At 38.0% G+C, this 21,888-nt stretch overlaps 1 protein-coding gene and 1 long non-coding RNA gene across 5 annotated transcripts in view; one reads left to right on the top strand and one right to left on the bottom strand.

Annotated features, from left to right (window-relative positions):
• KCNT2 (potassium sodium-activated channel subfamily T member 2) overlaps positions 1 to 11,277 on the top strand; it is a 283,005-nt gene extending 271,728 nt beyond the window's left edge. For all 4 annotated transcript variants that reach the window (XM_045026023.1, XM_045026024.1, XM_045026025.1 and 1 more), the window contains 2 exons: positions 7,844 to 7,928; positions 10,450 to 11,277. In XM_045026023.1, coding sequence (XP_044881958.1) covers positions 7,844 to 7,928; positions 10,450 to 10,561 — 197 coding nt within the window. In that variant the 3' untranslated portion in view covers positions 10,562 to 11,277. The remainder of the gene's footprint in view (positions 1 to 7,843; positions 7,929 to 10,449) is intronic.
• Positions 11,278 to 15,447: 4,170 nt separating this feature from the next.
• Positions 15,448 to 17,776, bottom strand: LOC123376207. The gene is made up of 3 exons (XR_006581714.1): positions 17,487 to 17,776; positions 17,224 to 17,310; positions 15,448 to 15,546 (listed from the first exon to the last, which is right to left on the bottom strand). It is a non-coding gene; the product is annotated as an uncharacterized LOC123376207 (long non-coding RNA).
• Positions 17,777 to 21,888: the final 4,112 nt, after the last annotated feature.

The following is a 21,888-nucleotide window of genomic DNA, read 5'->3' on the forward strand; positions in this document are numbered from 1 at the left end:
AGGTGCTGACAGTTTCTGACCCTGATCATGACTGGTGTGTGTACTGTCCCTTCCAGTTAAGAACAGAATGGTGAAAATGAGTCTTTTCTGGAGATTGGGAAATAAATGACTGGACTGTTAGGCAAGGCTTCAGTTATATTTTAGCATCACTCATACACATGAGCACATACATGCACGCAAAACACATACAATCTGAAGTATTAGAGCACCTATACATGCACACAGAAAGAAGCCCACAAACACAAATGCAGATCTGTCTCTGCCCCAGTAGCAGTGGGAGTCACCATTCTCCCTTGTCCTTTCACTGCATGCAGCCTTTAGAAATTGGAGCTCTACTTTTTGGGGAAGGCTGGGATGTTACAAAGTCAGGAATATTTCTGACAATCAGTGATACTTCTACTGCATTAACTTTGACACAGGGTGCTTGTGTATGGTGGAAGCCCAACTGGTAAGAAAATAAGTTTTATAATTTCAGCCACTCTCTTACTTTAATAAAAAGTAAGTAATTAGAGTTTCCAGGGGCAGCAATGGATGGAAGCAGTTACTAGATCCAGAGTGAGGTTCAATAGACCACACAGTTGCTGTGAAAGCACAGGGTCTTTGTACAGATGGCTCTTGGCTTCTAGTGTGTTCCCAAAATAAACCCTGGCTCCCAACAGAGGCACTTGGAGGAAACTTCGCAAGGAGAACCTTTCCAAGATTTCATCCCTATAACGGAGATCTTACCTTACTTTGTGCAAATGGGGCCTCTGCCTCATTTTTGCCCTTACTCTAAATGGTTTAGCCCTTTCACTAAACCAAAACATCTCGTCTTCTGTCATAATGAAAGTTCAAAACAAAACCAAAAATCCAGTCAGAGTCCAGACCACTTCATTGTCCCAGCTCTCTCCCAATGATCCGTATGTTTTCAGACCTTCAATCCAGGAGAAAGGAGAGGCACTTCTTCCCACCTGCTGCTGGAAGACCGAGCCACAGGCCTTGAGAAAAGGAAGCGAGTGCCTGGTTCCATTACCTAAGCCCCACTCTACCTCCTTGTCCAGGGTTTGTGTTCTGCTTGCTCATGGGGTTCCACTCTCTCATCTGATCCATCAGCAGTTAAAAAAAAAAAACATAAGCAAAAAACAAAACCTCCCCTTTTCATGAGTCCATTTTCTCTCCAGCTGCCTCTCTACATGGCTCTTTCTCAAAGGCAATTTAGATCCACAACCTGTTACCCCATAAGCTCACTCTGTTCTTGGGTAAGAGAGGGCATAGATGAACTCACAATGAAGGCCCAATCAAACCCAAAACAGTCTCCGTAGTTTGTTCTGTAACCATCTAACAGCCCTGAACCCTAAACTGTTTAATAAACCTTTGTAAATTGTATGCTTTTATTCATAATGACAACCTGTATGCTAGATTTTAACTTTCTATAAACTAATTTCTAGCAAATGGCGGAACTACAGTTCCTTTTTAACCCGTTACGATATAGTCAGTTAAATATGGTAGTGAGTGTTAAATGGACCTTAGTAGTCTTTGTAAGAGAATAACTCACTTAACTTTTTAAAGAACTATGAGTATTAATGTTAGGAAATTGTTAACCTGGGTGCAGGGTGGCAGAGCATTTCTAATATAGCATGAACAAGATAGTTTTTTCCCAATGGCCTTATCAAAATCAGGGCCCAATTGTACAAGGTGCTGTGTACACACATAGGGAGGGAAAGAAGCTGTCACAAAGAGCTTGCAACCTAAGACAACAAGATTCACGTGAAAGGTGATGGTGGAAAGATATATATCATTTATAAACCTGGGCATTTAAAAATATAGTTCTAAGAATGCAATCCAACCATTTTACCCAAAAAAACCAAACAGACTTTCAAATGGATAAAAACAAAAACCTGCCATTGTGATCTGAGAGCAATATAGGCTAAAATCTTTCAAAGATGCCAAATTAATTATGATGTCCTATTAATGAGAATTTGGCATTAAAATCTCCTAAATGGCTTTGAAAATCTCAGCTGTACTGTATCACTCCACTGATCAAAAAAGTCTTGCAGGATATCCCGAACCTTTGGAAAAATGAGATTTCAGATGAAGTTCATGTTCCAGGAGGTCCCAGTGCATCTGTTCAGCTCAGGGCACATTACTGAATTTCAATTAACCAGAATTGAATTAACCAGAGCTATGCCTACTCAGGTTGTACTTATTACAAATATAGCAGAATTTGTATTTTATGAGATTTGAGGTATTTTAAGGTGATGAACTAACACAGTAAAAGGTAGACCATCAGATTACCATCAACCAGTTCCTTTCCTATTCCCCATATACTATGCCTGAATTTATTCAAATATTATTTGCACAAAATTTATCTTTCCTGTTTAAATAGATGTGTGAAGCAAGATTCCTGTAATAAAATGAGCACTTGTGTTGTAAAAAGAATTCCTATATTCAGAATTTTACAATGATGCAAGTTATCCCCTCAGTAAAAATATACCTGAGCCAATTAGTATATTAATCCCTACTAAAATTTCCAATAATTGAAAGGAAACTTAGTCTTGTGATTAAGGCCCTGGACTGAGATCTGTGCTGAATTTCTGATTCTAGTCTATATCAGGTCTTATACCTCCTTCATCATTGTAGTATCCGGTCACATTCTAGTTGTAGATTAAGCAACATGACTAACATCTGTCACAGGTGGTTTCTTTTTTCATCCTCTCCTCAGGGGGAGAAGTGCATTCAGTGAAGTGTTTTGTTTAGGTAGGATTTTAATTCACTTGTTGCTGTGTGTTTATGTTAGAGAAGGCAAGGCCAAAGAAGTGTGCCTTGTCATTGGAGTGGAAGATGGGGAGGTTTGTGATGACCCTTTGTTCCTGTGGAAGTTTGCCCCATAGCCTCAGACCAGACCCCGAGAAAGCTCCATCTCCTGCATAGGTGAGCTTTACTCTTATGGGTGAAACTTCCATTGTGCAAGACAAGCAGAGTTGTTGACCATGGTCTTCTTTTAGATATCCTGGATCCAGGTCATTGAGCACCAATAAGGACTGAGACCTTTGTTCTATGGTAGACTTCCTGTGTGAGCTCAAACAAGTCACTTAATCTTATGCTTCATTTCACTATCTATAACATGAATAATATTTCCTTTCTCTGACCCTCTTGGTCTTATCTAATTAGATTGTAAATTCTTTGGGGCAGCGATTGTCTCATACTATGTGTTTATACAGCACCTAGCCCAATGGGGCCACAGTTTTGGCTTGGGTCTTTCACAGCTACTGTAATACAAATAATAAATGTCCCCAGTTTGATCCTTGGATAATTACCCACACTTCCCATAGACTTACCGTATATACTCATTCATGAGCCGAATATTTTTGGTAAAAAAGTGACGCATCAAAGAGCGGGGGTTGGCCTACACCAAAATTTGATAATTTTAAACTCTATGGAATCATTGAATTGAATAGATAATACATTGTCTTTTTGTTTACCAGGAGCATCTGCAGGCATGCACTTCCCGCAGCTCTTATTGGCTGGGAACGGTGAACAGGGAGCTGAGGGGCTCCATGCCTGCAGATGTTCCAGGTAAACAAAATGTCCTGACCCGCCAGTGGCTTACCCTGATGGCCAGGAGCCAAAGTTTGCCAACCCCTGAAATATAGGATGGGCTTATGAAAAGGTCATACAGTTTTTGCTATTTTTACCTAACCATCTTGGGGGGTTGGCTTATAAATGAACGGGCTAATGAACAAGTATATACAGTAATTAGAGTCACACAAGTTTGTCTGAGGGAAGAATCGGGCTCAAATATATTTTCTGAGACTTTAAAAAAGAAAGGAAGAACCCAGCAATTTTTCATCCGTCACAGGGAGTTAAAGCAGAAAATTACATTTTTATAATCTCAACTCATGTTCTTATGCAAGTCAACGGGAAATTTTGCATATGGTGGATACTTGCCTTTGTTTGTTTGTTTGTTTGTTTTTGGTTTTTTTCCCCTCTGAAATTGGTTTTCTTTAAAATCCTAGTTGAAAGCCAACAGTAATGTTCATTTCAGTATTCAATTCAGGAAGAATATATGCCAAACTACAGAATGGAAAAGGTTTGATAGGTAAGCATACTCCCCTTCAGCTTTTACAGCTCTCCGAGCCCTTTCTAATTTAGAAATTTTCATTACAATATTTTTTTCAGACAAATGTCTGTATTTCATTATAAAGAGAACCTCTCTTTTGGCAACCCCATTAATGGCCTCATGCTGCACAAAACATTACTGTTCTATATATTTATCCATCTACAAAACTAAGATGCCAAATCTTATTACACTTCTTGCTTCATCACTCCAATTCCACAAAAAGTCCTCTGCCTTTAAGTCCTGAAGATACAACTGTTCTCTCTCCCCAATCCACCCCAGTTTTATCTTTCTCACTACACATCGTGCTGCCCACAAGAAATGGATAGGAACCCTTTTGTAGCCCTGTTCATTCAAACAGCCAGAGGAAGCCAAGAATGCTGCCTCTTTATGCATTCATTTTCTATTAATCCAGGGAACAAGGATCTACAAGTAAGACTCAAACAACATCCTCCCATATTAGAGAGACAAGGTGAGTGAGGTAATGTATATGATTGTACCAACTTCTGTTGGTGAAAGAGACAAGCTTCCACAGAGATCTTCTCCAACTTCTCACTCTCTCGCCAAGAAGAAGCTAGTCTTATAAAAGATATTACCTCACCCACCATGCCTCTCCTCCAACAACAGTATAGATCATTAAGGCCCTAAATTTTAACTGATACTAGCACCAGCATCTTTATGTTAGTAACTGCATTCACACTAGGAGGTTGTATCACTAACTATATTGTTTTCTAAATACATATAGTTATAGTGGTATAACAACTGTGTGTAGATAACCCACAGAGAAATCATGCTAGTCTAGTGACACATCTGAGAATCAACCAACTCAACCAAAAAGCATACTATACTATATATATATATAATTAGCATAGACTTTGGGAATCTGAATATAAAACCTACCCAGAACCAGGGTGTCGCTGATAAATAGCATTTCAAAAAAGTACATGTATTCTTTCAGAATGTGAAATATTTTTTCCCCTTAAAATGAACATGAGTGAACTCAGCACAGAGCAAACATTCCTTATCTACCTATCTTGTAAATACAAACTGGTTTTATTTGGATCACTATTTAGGATAGGTACCAAAATCAAACAAAACTAGAGATGGTGATCTAACAGATACCAGAGGGCATTGTGTGACAATTAGAAAAAAAATAAAAAAAACGGGCTTTGTGGATAGAACATGTTCCAAGCTGCAGTGTCACAGTCATCATTTGTGACAAGGGTATTATAAGAAATGACTATAAAGTAATGAGCAAAAAACCCTCTGACTCCTACTTATACTAGCATTCACCAATCAAGCCAACTATTTTTTTAACTAATTGACAGCGTATGTCCCTGCTTCCTGTCAAGTAACATATACATATGCTGCAAGAAAGACACTTTGATTAAACAGAAAATTATGTTGTATAAAGAGCTGTCTTGAGAGTGGCAAACGTAGAAAATAGGGGGGAAATAACTTAAACCACTGGCCATTTCCACAGCCAGCAATCAGCTTCTACCACTGTCTGCATTCTAACATTTCACATTCAGGGAAACAATATTTCTCATCCTGACGGCTAAATTAATTTCTCCATTACTCCTACTTTAAAAATGAAAAAGTTTAAGATCTGAAACCAGCTAAAGAATATATGTTTTTACCAACATTTACAATGAGAATAAATACATTTCAAATCAAAATAATCTTAAGAGACTGTAGGATATTCTCCAGTTACAAACAGTGGTATTCAAGCATCTGAATTTGCTACATAGAACCTAAGTCACCGATTTAAATATTATAGCTAAGAAGAAACAGAATCTTGCCCTCAGGACTTAGGAGGCAAATGAAGTGGAAGTTATTTTCAGCTGTTTTTGTAAATTCTAATTTGTACATTGGCCCTAGTTAGGACCTTGAATTGTATCCCGTGTTGGAGAGCTAAGCCAGTTCGCTGAATGATGGTGCAAGAAGTTGTCATGTACCCATTCTATCTAAGAGATTGGCTGCAGTATTCCTTATTAGCTGTAGTTGATGTATGGTGTATCTTTGTGTGTGGTATCTCTTTAGTTGTCAGCTCTAGGAACATTGAGCATCCTTAACAAGTTCCACAGGTTTGAAATGTTTTACCAATTCCAGAGATATTTCGTGTCTTTATGATTCCATTACAAAATATTGTATTTTTCAACTCAGTGGAACTATTTAAGTGGGCTCATAGTAGATGTTTATACATTATTCACCACTGTCACATCCTAGTGACTCAGAGTCCGCATCAAAGTAATATGTGTGGAGCACTGAGGCCAGATCTTTGACTGTGAGGGGCAAGCATAATTTTATCATCAATTGAAGCTAGAAGAAAACATTTCTAGCTTCCACCGGTATTCAGATGTAGAGAGTTGAATGCAACTCTGAGCCTGGCAGTCAATGGATTAATGCTCTAAGCAAAGCACACATCTGTTTTACTCAAGTTTGATCTTGCCATTATTCAAGTAGGTGCTTATTTCTTATCTGAGGCAGTCTTTGAAGGCTTGACTTTGTTCTCAAACTATCTATCAGTCCTAATTCTTGACAAGCATCCATTTGTACACAGTGCTGCAAATCATTTAGACCCTGTATTCAACAAAACACTTAATCACACTTTCAAGTCTCCTTGAAGTTAGTGGGATTTAGGAACATGCTTAACTGTTTGGCTGGATAGAGGTCCTCTGTGACTTCACATTAGAAGTCTAATCCTTAATGGCATGAGAAGCATAACTAGGGAGTCTTGCATTGAAGTCCGTTTGATTACTGAAGGCCAAATGGGACTTGAATTACTGGACTCAGCACCAATTACCTAGAATTTCAGGCTCAAATCCTAGTAGACTCCATGCAGCCCTTCATCCTGTGCTATGTATTCCATTCTTTGTGGGTCTTTTGAGATCTTAAAATTCAGAGTCCTCTATTCTACATGGATGTTAAAGAGCTCATGACATTTTTTTTGAAAGTGTGAGCATTAACTGCAATATCTATGGGGAAAAAAGTATTCCTCCCCACACTGTTATTCAAAATGCTGGTTGGTTGCCAGCATCCGTGCCAGAGGAGGCTGCAATTCAGTCATGCGATATGTAAATCATTTATACTTTGGTATCCTTCAAAGTGAGGTGTATATTTATACGTAAATATAAATCATGTTTCAGTTGTCCAATGTGACTTGATAATACATCAAGTTACATGTTGGCAAGAAGAAGATAACACTATGTATAGATGTTCTCTCAATGGATTTTCCTATTCAGCTTACTAAGAAGTGATAAATTAAATAAAAGCATTTTCAAAGCATATGATGATTCTGCTTCCAGTTTGATTGTGATATCCCCTGGTTGTAGGTGGTTGGTTGGTATGATAATATTTCTGTGTTGCTCTTAAAAATTGAAATTGCTACAATAATGGACATACAAACAGCTTAGCTACTTCTGTGGTAGCAGAAGTCACTAACTGTAACAGTCTTCAGTGTATTCTCAAAAATAGATATTGGTACTTTATTTTGGTAATTTCTTGGGAAAGTATAATGAGCCTTTGTCAAATATTTCCAATGAAAGCAATTTGAAAGTAGATTTTCCTGTTAAAGAAGTTGCTGAACTTATATATGGGGTCACTTTGTGAAACAAGCCTGATAGTTCCCTTTTGACAGCTATATGGACGGAACACAATTTGTTAAGGTTGATTTATCAAAAGCTATAATTCTTACCATTTCCTTGTAAATAACCTAATAAGTCCTGTATATTTTTTGTCCTCTAGATGAAATGAATGATCATCAAAACACCCTCTCTTACATCCTGATCAATCCTTCTCCAGATACAAGACTAGAGCTGAATGATGTTGTGTAAGTTGATGGCATAAATCATAAAATCCACAAAGTGTCTCATTTTCACTTTCATGCTGGAATTCATTTCTTTTATCTTTTGCACTTTATTGCTTTTTATTATTTTCTTCTCAGGAGGAATCATTTCCATGCACATCCAAAAAAATTATACAAGAACTCATCCATTAACTTACACCAGATTATTTTTAAATTTTTTTTCTTCTTTAAATAACCCTGCTTCTTCCTTCTAAATTGGAGTGTCAGATAAAATTAAATTAAGAAAAATCACAGCTCTCAGGTACCTTCATACTCTATTACATTCTCACTCTTGTTTCTTGCTCGTGAGTCACCAAGCATCAATAAAAAGCATTGTAAAGTCAAGCTTTCAAAGACATACCAGTAAATGATTTCAAAGATCATTTTCTTTAGTGATTTGAGGGCCTGATCCAAAGCCCACTGAAGTGAATTGGCTTATGCCATAGACCCTAAAAGGAAGAAGTGACTACTAAATACATTAAGATACCAGTTACATGATCCTAAGACTTTTAGACATTGCTTAAAATACTTTTCTTTTTACTTGGTTATCAAGAATTTCAGCATTCCAGCACTTGCCCATTTTGACACTTTTGCAGAATAGTAAAAAAGCCATACCATTGGATGGTAGCTTTAAAATATCACATGATCTACATTGAAATAATGTTGTTTTTTGTTCAGACAGTCCACTCCTGTCTTCACCTTCTCACACAATTGCTTAATTAAAAGAGAGATATGAGAGAGGTTATTGTGCCAGAAACTGACAAGAACCAAACAAATTTCACATAATCATTTAGATAAGTTTTATAAGAATGAAAGTACACCTTTGCCCCAAACTCAGGCCAACAGTTTTGACATTCAGGTTCAGGCTATTTAGTTGTTGCCTGAACTCTGTACTTCCTCATTTTGGCCAGAACCAAAAGCAGAAACATTGTAATGCTAAGAGAAATGCATAAGCTTTTCCAGCCTGGATGGAACACTTGAGAATTCAACCTTGTGATATTGGGGTTTGATCCAGCTGGAGGCCAAGCTCTCCAGCCCCACTATGCACTTCACTTTAATGGGACTATTCACATGTTTAAAGTGAAGCATGTGCTTTGCTGGATCAGGACCAGAGTGCTCTTCAATCTCCATTGGGGACTGTTGCATCATCTGTATGTGGCCATGAGTCACAACACACACAACTGTAGGTGTCTGAAGAGATATTCAGGAAAAATGTAATAATAGTGCACACACCTAGTATTTGCTAGCATCTCAACAAAACTATAATTTTGACTAACAGGCTTTTTATTTTGGCCATACCATTGATTTTTAATATATAATATCTTTATTACTTACTTGCTAAACATATATAACATGGCACACCATTTGAGATACAGAAAAAGATGCCATGCCCAGGGCCGCCCAGAGGATTTGCGGGGCTTGGGGAAAAGCAATTTCGGGGACCCTTTCCATAAAAAAAAAAGTTCCAATACTATAGAATACTATATTCTCGTGGGGGGCCCTGTTTGCCCAAATTGCCCTATTTGCCCCCCCACCCCCCTCTGGGCAGCCCTGGCCATGCCTGAAGCTGAATTCCTAAAGCTCTGATAGTCTAAATAGGCCAGCACTGCTACCTACCTGGAACCGAAGCCATCCAGCCTCACAAAAATTAGGACAAAACATGACAGCAAATCTATTCAAACACAGGCTACTGCTAATAGGGAAAATCAGACTCTGAGACAAGGACTAGAGTTACCAGCTAGCTCCTCTGGCACTGTCCATTTGTAGGATGAAACTTGCCTCTGAAAGAGACAGCTTTCCTGGAAACTGATTCTACCGGACTGTAGAAACAAACACCACAAATCTTACAGCTTCTACTCAGAGTAATGTGCACTCTTTTGAGCTTGGCTTTGCTAACATATAGCATAGTGTAGATAGAATATAATAAAAATAAATGGCTCCAAGCAGTATCCCAATAGGAAGAGGCAAAGAACAAACAAACAGCATATACCACATACTTAATGTACTTTTGGATATTCAGATACAGCCCTCACTACCCTAATAGAATAATTTGAATGATATAAACTGTAGTCTAAATGGAACTCAATGGGAGCTGATGGGTGCTCTTCACTTTTGAAGAATCGGATACCTAAATATTTAGGAGCCTAATTTTGGCCAAAAAATATTCAAAACATAATTGTCTACGGTGTCGGGCACTTCAGACTATAAGTACATCATGGACGAAAGTATGCTAAAATAATTGTTTTTGTTGTTAAAGTGGCTGCAGAAGTCACAAATGCAAGTGTAAGAGTTAATTTCCTTTTAGAGAAACAGGAATGCTATGTGATCTCAGTCCTATGAAGTAATGAGAAACAAGACTGAAGTTACCAGTTTAGTAAGGCTTTCAAGTGCAAGAGAGCTCTTTAAGCTGTGCTACTACCTTTGCAATAACATGCTAGGGAAGCATGCAAATGCATTTTATCCTAATTTACATCAAGCTTTTATAACAACTTTTTTCTTTTTACAGTTACTTGATCCGACCCGATCCATTGGCATACATTCCAAATACCGCATCCAGCCGAAAAAATAGCTTCTGCAATACCATTGGACAAGACGCCAGGGAGGAAACACAACTTTGATATATTATTCTGCTCAATGATAAGAGACCATTTTCATATTGTTTCCAGTAACCGCTTTGAAATCTAATCAAAATGGAATGTTTATATTTTGTTCAGATCTTCTTGGACAAGAGAGAATCCTATCTGATAAGTGGGCAATAATTCAAGTTGGGAAAACATGTACTCTAAATGAAAGTGATTGCCATGTCTGTAGCCTATTCCAGTAATTTTGGAAATGGAACTTTGTCACACATTAATGGAGTAATTATGAAAAGCTATATTACATTTTAACAATCTAATCGGAACAAATTCCATCATCATGAATTTAATTGCTGCGTCTAAATGTTATGTTTATCAAAGAGATAGTGAATCACTAACTAAGCCTCTGACCCATAACTTGAAAGAATATCAATGTGCAAAACATATAAAATGCCTACACACACACTGGTACACATACAGTGGCATATTTTAGTAGTAGTAAATATTCCTATTATGGTAGCTCTCAAATGCCCCCATCAAGATTATGTACAAGAATCATAGTCCATGAAATCATTTTCCAGTTTGTCTCTTTGCCCACTTATATTAGAACAGACCAATTTTATAGGCCCAATATGGCCCTCTAGAGTGTATTTGATTATTAGTTCTGCTGTTTAGACAGAGATCAGTTTGCATAGGGCATACTAAGTGAACCCTACAAGGTCTATTCTAAGGGATTTCCAAGGGATAAATCCTGGCAGGTACACGTGGATGTTTTGGTTTTACAGAACCTCTCTCACACACACACACACACACACACACACACACACACACACACACACACACACACACACACACACACACACCGTTCAAAATGGAGGAAGTTTTAAAAGAGTAATGGGTGTCAGAACCCTCCCCTAGAGACAAGAATAGTGTTATTCCCTTATGATTGTGAAGAAAATCTTCCAGATGAAGTACCAGCTGGTAAGATGCTGCCTGCCTGACTATCCAGATATATCTGAATGATAGCTGAGGTGCAAATGGCCATGTTCATCTTAATGGATTGTTAACTTGAAATCTCAAGAATTAAATGAATGGCATATCACTTTCATATCTGGCTCATGCACATCTCAGACCCTAAATGCCTCCTACATCTATGCAGATGGAAAGAGCCCCAAATGTCCACTTAGTATCCAATTGCCAATTCCTCCAGTTTCCCCTAAAAAACTTCTGATCCAGTTGTGAATTTTCAATATAAAATTATGCAGCTTGAAAATTAAAGAGCATTTGAGACAATGCAATATAAAAAATGGAACATCTGATTAATTGAGATAGGACACCGAACGAAATACATATTTTCGTTTCATATTTAATACAAGAAAATCCCTCAAAATTGTATTAACTGTAGCTGCTTCATAATCTCCAGTCTGCAGAGAATGCAGGTACTTGTTCCAAAAGTTGTTTTACCATGGAGTACACAGGGTCTTGCATATGGTCTTCCAATGTTGCATGCTTGCGCCTCCGCCTCTCAAATAAAGGGAAGATTGTGCATGAACAATAAACAGTCTAGGTATTTGCAAAAGAAGTACCACCTGTAATAATCCATATAAAACTGTTACAAGAGAATTCTACAGGCTAGCCATATGATTGAGTGGCAATGCTGATTGTTCTTTGAACTCCTTGATAACCCTACATGTATAGACGTTATTAAATAGTCTGCAAGAACATTTAACTACTTGTTTACATTATATTTTCTATATCTGGAACAGCAGCTATATGGTTGTGTGTGTCCTGAAAAATAAAAATGCCAAAATTGCTCAATGAGCCATTGATGGATGTAAATGTAATTTATTGTATATAATGCTGTCAAACTTAGTGTCACATTCATCTGATGAGTGACAAGGAGTCAGTTACTATCCCCCCTTTCCAACCAAATCTCTTCTTTTTTTTACAATATATGAATTGACTTCTTGGTTAAATAAACTCATTATATTATGTCAGCTCCTATTATACCACAACATATTTTGAGCAACATTCTCTTTTATGACAGTACTAGCTAAATTCAGCAACATATGTACATTTTAAAACTGAAATCCTTACTTTATTTTCTTAAGCGTAAGAATATAATGTACGTTCCTTTTTTTCTGCAGTTCAACATATCCAACTCATTGTTGGCTTTACAACTAGTTTTAATAGTCCAGATTAGAGTACAAAACTAGTCAGTTTTTTATTTGTTTTGTTTCTTGCACACATACTCCCCTAGGATGATTTCTATCAGAAAAAAATCATTATAATTGAAGGGAGTAGGGGAGCTGCATCAAACTTAAAATTTCTTCTGTGCACACTGCAAATGGAACACTTTTTACACTGCTATTTATAATCTTGGAATTGGTGCAAGTCAAATGGTTTGCAAAATATTGTTTGCTAGTCTATGTACTTTTTGACATGCGGTGTCTGATAAAAGCATTGTCTGACTCAATAGCGGAATTATTTCAGAACAAATCTCATCTGTAAAGTGAATAATTGTTACAACAGCAACAGAAGAAAGAGGGGAAAGATGTCTAAAATCACTTTTATTTTGCTCTGCCATGTAGGAAGAATCCTATGCTTAGTACCAATAGATGGAATGTAACCTATTTTATAAATTCAAATACGTAAGATGGTTACAATTTGAGAGACAAGACCTAACTGTAGTTTTAAATCCACAAACAAAAGTGAACATTTCACTTTGACATGGAATAAAGGTCACACCATGTAATAGCTACTCAGAAGGTAAATACCAAGGAACATTTGAATACAGAGTGTGTGATAAATCTCTTATCACATAAGGGACACAATTCTCTTTTTTCCATTTGCTAGAGGAATGTATTAAAGAAAGGTATAGTGAATCAGACAGGTCTAAGGCATTTACTGGAAAAAAAAAGACCAATAAAGTGCCTTTCCTGAGTACTGAAAATCTTCTCTGAGTTATGCTAACACAAATAATAATAAAAAACAAATGTGACTTTCACAAGGCTTATTATAAGGCAGAAGCAAGATATTTGAAGCAAAGAAAATGCAACTAGATGATACCGGAGAATAAAATACAAACAAAGTAGATCAAATGAAAGGGACCCTTCTTCACTGTTAAACAATAGAATACCAATTGAAAATTATTAAATATTTTGGATGTTTTCCTACATTTTCAAGTATCTTGACTTCAATTACAACACAGAATACAAAGTGTACAGTGCTCACTTCATATTATAATTTTTATTACAAATATTTGCATTGTAAAATGATGAATAAAAGAAATAGTGTTTTTCAATTTCCCTCATACAAGTACTATAGTGCAATCTCTTTATTGTGAAAGTGCAACTTAGAAATGTAGATTTTTTTGTTACATAACTGCACTCAAAAAACAAAACAGTGCAAAACTGTAGAGACTACAAGTCCACTCAGTTCTACTTTTTGTTCAGCTAATCACTAAGACAAACAAGTTTGTTTAAATTTATAGGAGATAATGCTGCCCACTTCTTACTTACAATGTCACCAGAAAGTGAGAACAGGCATTTGCATGGGACTTTTGTAACCATAATTGCAAAGTATTTACGTTCCAGATATGCTAAACATTTGTATGCCTCTTCATGCTCTAGCCACCATTCCAGAGGACATGCTTCCATGTTGATGACACTTGTTAAAAAATGCATTAATAAAATTTGTGACTGAACTCCTTGGGGGAGAACTGTATGTCTCTGGCTCTGTTTTACCCACATTCTGCTTTATATTTCATGTTATAGTAGACTCAGCATATGCTGTTTGTTTTAAGAACACTTTCGTTGAAGATTTGACAAAATGCAAAGGAGGTACCAATGTGAGATTTCTAAAGATAGCTACAGCACTCGACCCAAGGTTTAAGAATCTGAATTGCCTTCCAAAATTTGAGAGGGACAAGCTCTGGAGCATGCTTTCAGAAGTGTTAAAAGAGCAACACTCTGATGTGGACAATACAGAACCTGAATCACAAAAAAAGAAAGTCAACCTTCTGCTGGCGGCATCTGACTCAGATGAACATGCGTTGTTCCACTCTGCTTTGAATCATTATCAAGCAGAACCCATCATCAGCATGAACGCATGTCCTCTGGAATGGTGGTTTAAGCATTAATGGACATATGAATCTTTAGCACATCTGGCACATAAATATCTTTCAATGCCTCTACAATGCCGCCATGTGAATGCCTGTTCTCACTTTCATGTGACATTGTCAACAAGAAGCAGGCAGTGTTATCTCCTGCAAATGTAAACAAACTTGTTTGTCTGAGCGATTGGATGAACAAGAAATAGGACTGAGTGGACTTGTTGGCTCAACATTTTACATTGTTTTATTTTTGGATGCAGGTTTTTTTGTACATAATTGTACATTTGTAAATTCAACTTTCATGATAAAGAGGTTTCATTACAGTACTTGTATTAGGTGAATTGAAAAATACTATTTCTTTTGCTTTTTACATTGCAAATATTTGTAATTAGAAATAAATATAAAGTGATCACTGTATTCTTTATATTCTGTGCTGTAATTGAAATCAATATATTTTAAAATGTAGAAAACATCCAAAAATATTTAAATAAATGGTATTCTATTATTTTTTAACAGTGTGATTAATCACGCAATTAATCATGATTAATTTTTTTTTATCACTTGACAGACCTAGTTTAAATTGTCATCTCTTGCCCTCATTTTCTTTGATCTTGGGCAAACTTCCATGCATCTGCTTCCCCTTCTCTTTGTCTATCCTATCTATTTATATTGTAAACTTTGTGGAGTAAGGGCTTTCTCTAACTATGCAGTTGTACAAAGCCCAGCATCATAGAGTCCTGATCTTGGCTGGAACCTCTAGGCACCACCATAATGCAAGTAATATAAAATAAATAAATAATAAATAATAATAAATGCTCTTTTGAACCCTTTTAGGCCCTGGTCATCTCATTAGTTCCTCTTGAGTGAATCCGTGCAGTTGTGAAGATCTGATGGTAAAGTCATGACTTTTGATCTGAAAACAAGAAAATCTGTTTCACTGATTAATATCAGTAGAAATTTGGCAGTTAGATATAATTTTGATAATTAATAGTGGAAATCTTGGCCAACTTCCCACTGATAAAAATGCCAACTATAATGAAGACTATATTATACATCCAGCTCAAACAGGATTTGAGTTCTTTCAGTGATATGTCACCTGTTACTATTTAGTTTATTGAACTCCTTTCTACAAAACAGACTACATATACATTACATTCTTCATTTACTTAGAGCCTAATCCTGAAGATACTACTGGGTACCCACAGTCCCCACTGAGCTCTTCCACGGGAGTTTTGTCAGGGACACCAATTGGAGCATGATTGGGCCAATTGACTAATGCAAGTTTAGGATACATCTTATTGAATTAAGCCTATAATTAGAGTGTGGACTGTATAATAATGACTCTTGGAAAGCAGTAAATAAATATAATCAGTCATTCACATCACTCCACATAGTTCAACGGAACTTTTAACCTGTCCTTAATTTATTTTCATTGAAGCAGCAGTGACTAATGGGGTGAGGCATTTCCTGACAGTTAATGAATTGCTGTTTGTGCCTTAAGCTCAGGAGATCTGTGCAAGCAAGCACAGAAGACATATGGAAGCAGTTTGTCAGACTGTTGTAAAGAGGGGGCTGAGAAATTTGAGATCTTCTCTGCACAAATTTGTCAATGATTTTTTAAAAAGATCAAAGGATGGCAAAACTAATCTATCATCATGATTAAATGACAACAAATAGTTTGGAAGGGATATTAAAGCTTAAAGCAAACTATTATCAACCAGGAAGAAGCGTATGCAGGGGCAGATTATTCTACATCTGCCTATTGTGGGGTTCTTATACCTTTCTCTGAAGCATGTGGTACTGACCACTGACAGAGACATGATTTTGGACTATATGGAACTTGTCTCTGATCCAGTTGGTAATTCCCATTCCTAGGTACCTAGAAGATACCAATCCATTTTGAAACGGGTAGCACTATGGATCCAATGTGATTCAAATAACCTATGTGAAAAGAAGTAGCTAGTGGCAGTTGCAGTTCTGTGTGCCCAGTCCACCTGTTGGATATACAGAGAGAAATCCTCAGGTGGTGTAAGTAACTATTGATTGATGAAGCGATGTCCATTTACATGATCTGAAGATCTGATCAATAATAGGATAAAAACCTGCAACAAAAAACTTGTTATATTATTTGTTGTGAATAATATCATTACTGCCAAGCCCAATTTTTCAAAACCCATGAATCAGATAATCTCATGTGAGTAAGAAAATATATTGGGTTCTTTTTATTTGCCTTCTGGTTTTTGAACCTGTAGGGTACACACTGTTTATATTTTTAAACTTTTCCGTGGGGTCCCTCAGGGATCAATTCTTGGCCCTACACTATTGAACATGTTTATCGATGACCTGGATTATCAGCTGAACATGAGCTCACAGTCTGAGTTTGAATCCAAATAGACCAATGCTTGAATGTATAAGCAGGGGACTCTTGAGAATTAAAGTGAGATTATTTTACCTCTTCATTAGTCATTGGTATAACCACTACTAGAATACTGTGTGCAGTTCTGGTGTCCACAGTTCAAAAAGGATGTTGACAAATTGGAGAAGGTTCAGAGAAGAACCACAAGAATGATTAGAGGAATGGAAAACATACCTTAAATTGATAGAGTCCAGGGCTCAATCTGTTTATTTTAACAAAGCGAAGGTTGGAGAGCGGGGCTTGATCATAATCTTTAAGTACCTACATGGGGAACAGAAATTTAATAGAAGGCTCTTCAAGCTAGTTGACAAAAAGATAAAAAGATCCAATGGATGGAAGTTGAAACTAGACAAATTAATTTTATTCTATGAAATTCACATTAGAAATATGACACACATTTTTAACCGTGAGGATAATTAACCATTGGAACAGCTTACCAAAGGCTGCGGGGGATTCTCCATCACTTGAAATCAAGATTGGATGTTTTTCTAAAAAAGATATGCTTTAGTTCAAACAGAAGTTAATTCAGGAAAGTTCTATGCCCTGTGTTTACGCAGGAGGTCAAATCAGATGATCACAATGGCCTTTTCTGGCCTTATAGGCTATAAATGTATGAAGAAAAAAAGGAGAGAAAAAAAGAGTAAGTTCATATTCTCATCAGTTCATATGACTACATGAGCTAGGGCTTTAAGAATAATCACCAGATATAATGAGACTAGTGAGAACACTGCAGGATTTGTTCATTCACTAATATTCAATGCAAAGTTAGCCTTTCTTCTACTTACAAGTTACATGTGACCTAAGTCAGATTTCTGCCAAAGGATTAATTGGATGTAACCATTTGCTAAATAGGTTGGAAGAAAAAATAAACATTTTGGTCAGAATTATTTTATTCACAATGTATGATTGCTCACGTTTGTTTTTTTTTCTGCTAACTGATTGAACTTTTTACATGAAGACTAGCAAATATTTGTATGTGAATACAAATAATTGCATCTGATGCAGTTTATCCCATGAAGATGGCCAGCTCAAGGCCTGTGCACTACTTAAATGCTTACTTAAGCACAGAACTTCTGTAGGCAAGGTAATGACCAAGTCAGCCTAATTAACCCAGAGAGATCAGATAGGTACATGATCACTGTAGAGGCGTAGGGACTCTACAGATCTCAGCAAAAATGCTGTCTGAGCCACGTACATTTTCCAGGGGGAAAACTTGTTCCCACAATAGACCATGTAATAGACTCAGTGGAGTTTTCTGGCCCCTCTCTGGGAGTGGCTTGAACAGGGGTTTATATAGCTGGCCCTGGACTCATTTTTCTTTCAGGCTTAAGAATTCAAATGCAGAGTATGGGAATACTCCTTACTAAAAAAAACTTCTTTAGAATTTCATTGTATAGATATATATTATGTGGCTCTAAGTAGATAATTGGGTGATTATGTAAAGGGCAGAAAGCACATAACTTTATTTGTAGAACCTGCCCCAGGTTAAGTTTGCAGTGTTGGCATTAGAAAACCTGTAAATCTGACTTGTAAAACTGAGCAAATATTACCTGGAAGTCTGGGAGAGAATAAACATGCATTGTCAAGTTACCATTTTTATAATGGTGTTGTTAATAACCGAACTTTAACAGAGTCATGCTCTCTGGAGTGCCTCACAACTGTGAGTGTCTGCCTCAGGGCAAACTGTCAAAAACAGGGCAGGTACCCCAAACTGGTGGTGTGTTCTGTAATTAGGTTTCACAACCCAGCAACACATGTGAACTCCTGGATCACTATAATAGTCTTACCATGGAGTCACAGACAGTCCCCTTAGCCTCTCCATCTACCTTGCCACCTAAGCAAGCTGGACTTAGTGACAATTGGTCACCTATACCAAAGATGACAAAATGTTCAGGTTATTTCCAATCCAAAGGGACCAGCCACATGCCTCAGATCAATTTGTATCTCAGATCTCACGCCAAAGACAATGCTTGAGGCCAATCCCGTAGTAAACTAATCCTTTATTAATTATGAAAAAACGTTATTTACAGGTTAAAGCAAGCATATACACACAAATGAGTTACCATCCATGGTTCCTAAAGATGACAGAGTTGTGATGACCTGTTGTAACCGTGCCTTAGTGGGTCACAACTGAGGATGCCAAATTCAGGATGAACTGCTGAGAAATAAGACACAACCCCAAACGGGTGGTTATTCTTTTATAAGACATACCAAACCAGCCACGAAAGTAAACTGTTTCACCACCAGGGCCGACGAGAGTGGGGGAAGCCGGTACAAATTACCGGGTCCGGGGGGTCTGGAAGGGGGCCCGGGGCCTGGCTTCCCCAGCTTCGTCAGCCCTGTTTAGCCGGTCCGCCCTTGCTGAGGGGCCTGACAAATTCTTTTCACCAGGGCTCGAACCCACTCTCGGCAGCCCTGTTCACCACACTGGCTAATAAGAAAACATAAAGGCAGTTTCCTCAGGCAGCCCAATTCTTATACCACCACCGAAAACACTGGATTCAGAGATGAGTGGTTCTTTACAAACAGTCTAGTCAAATAATAGGTTGTCCTGATCCCAAAGGCCCAGCCACACACCCAGGTCAATGTACAACTTAGATCTTACCCAAAAATCACGCTGATGCCAATCCTTTAGTATCTAACATCTAAAGGTTTATTCATAAAAGAAAGAAAGGTGAGAGTTAAAATTGGTTAAAGGAACCAATTACATACAGTAATAGCAAATTTCTTGGTTCAGGCTTGTAGCAGTGATGGAATGAACTGCTGGCTTGAGTCAAGTCTCTGGAGTACATGCACAGCTTGGATGGATCATTCAGTCCTTTGTTCAGAGCTTTAGTTTGTAGCAAAGTTCCTCCAGAGGTAAGACACAGGATTGAAAACAAAATGGAGGTATTTCCAGGGACTTTTATAGCTTTGGCATGTGGAGGGCATCCCATTGTTCTTACTGTGGAAAATTACAGCAACAAGATGGAGTTTGGAGTCACATAGGCAAGTCACATGTCCATGCATTTCTCCTAGTCACAGCAGGACATTTCATTAAGTGTAGATGGGTGTCTCTCAAGGTCCATTGTCAGTTAAATGTTCTTTCCATGGACCACTCAATTCGAATAGTCCCTCCAAGATGTGTTGGCTAATTACTTCATGGGCGTTACCGCAGGAGCAAACATTTGAAATCCAAGTATAGAGCCAATAATTAGAACTTCAAAAACAAAAATGATACATGCATACAGATAGCATAATCATAACCAGAAAACCATAACCTTTTCACAGACACCTCACTCGACAACCTTTCTACAATATTTGCTGCAAATATATAACAGTGGTTGCAACAATGATCTATATGGTCATATTTGAATCAGATAATGTCCATTTTAGTTTATTGTCCCTGTCCCTGTGAGAGTTCAAACAGAAAAGACATGAAAATTTTTCTTGTGACTATGTTTTACCTTTTACCTTTAGCCTTCCTGTCTATGAGGCCTGGTCTACACTAAGCGTTTAAACCGGTTTTAGGAGCGTAAAACCGATTTAACGCCACACCCGTCCACACTAGGAGGCACCTTATATCGATTTTAATGGCTCTTTAAATCGGTTTCTATACTCCTCCCCGACGAGAGGAGTAGCGCTAATATCGGGATTAACATATCGGAATAGGGTTAGTGAGGCCGCAAATCGACGGTATTGGCCTCCGGGCGGTATCCCACAGTGCACCACTGCTGTCCAGAGCGGTCATTCTGAACTCGGATGCACTGGCCAGGTAGACAGGAAAAGCCCCGCGAACTTTTGAAATTCATTTCCTGCTTCCCCAGCGTGGAGAGCTCATCAGCACAGGTGACCACGCACCGCTCATCTGCACAGGTAACAATACAGTCTCCTGAGAATCGAAAAAGAGCCCCAGCGTGGACTGCATGGGAGGTATTGGATCTGATCGCTATATGGGGAGAGGATTCAGTGCTAACAGAACTGCGTTCCAAAAGACGAAATGAAAAAGTATTTGAAAGAATACTTTCAACTTTCTCTAACATTTCAAGATGTCCTGGAGACCTTTGAAATTTTAAAATATTGTTATATCAGGTATTGTTTCAGTTTTATTTTTATTGCAAAGCTAAACAAATGGGAAAATATCCTAGACAATACTGCTGTGGATAAAGGCCACAGCAGGGACTCAGTGCAGTGCAGAGTGAAAGTTAAGGAGCTCAGACAAGCCTACCAGAAAACCAAAGAAGCAAACGGAAGGTCCGGGGCAGGTCGAAAAACATGCCGCTTCTATGCTGAGCTGCATGCAATTTTAGGGGGCTGCGCCACAACTACCCCAACCCTGACCGTGGATTCCGAGGTGGGGGTTGTAATCTCTGCCATGTCTGAGGATTATGCGGACGGGGAAGATGAAGATGAAGAAGAGGAGGAAGACCTAGCAGAGAGCACACAGCACTCCATGAGCCCCAGCAGCCAGGAGCTTTTTCTCACCCTGACGGAATTACCCTCCTCCCAGCCCTCCCAAGCAACTATCCCAGACAATGACGCCATGGAAGGGACCTCTGGTGAGTGTACCTTTGCAAATAGCAAACATTGTTTTTTAAGCAAGCGTTTTTTAATGACTGATTTGCCCTGAGGACTTGGGATGCATTCGCAGACAGTATAGTTACTTAGAAAAGTTTGTTAACATGTCCGGGGATTGAGAGGAAATCCTCCAGGGACATCTCGATGAAGCGCTCCTGTAGGTACTCCAGAAGCCTTTGCAGAAGGTTTCTGGGCAAGGCAGCCTTGTTCCGCCCACCATGGTAGGACACTTTACCACGCCATGCATGTAGCAAGTAATCAGGTATCATTGCATGGCAAAGC

This window comes from Mauremys mutica, chromosome 8, assembly GCF_020497125.1.
Source record: "Mauremys mutica isolate MM-2020 ecotype Southern chromosome 8, ASM2049712v1, whole genome shotgun sequence".
NCBI classification, from domain to species: domain Eukaryota; kingdom Metazoa; phylum Chordata; order Testudines; family Geoemydidae; genus Mauremys; species Mauremys mutica.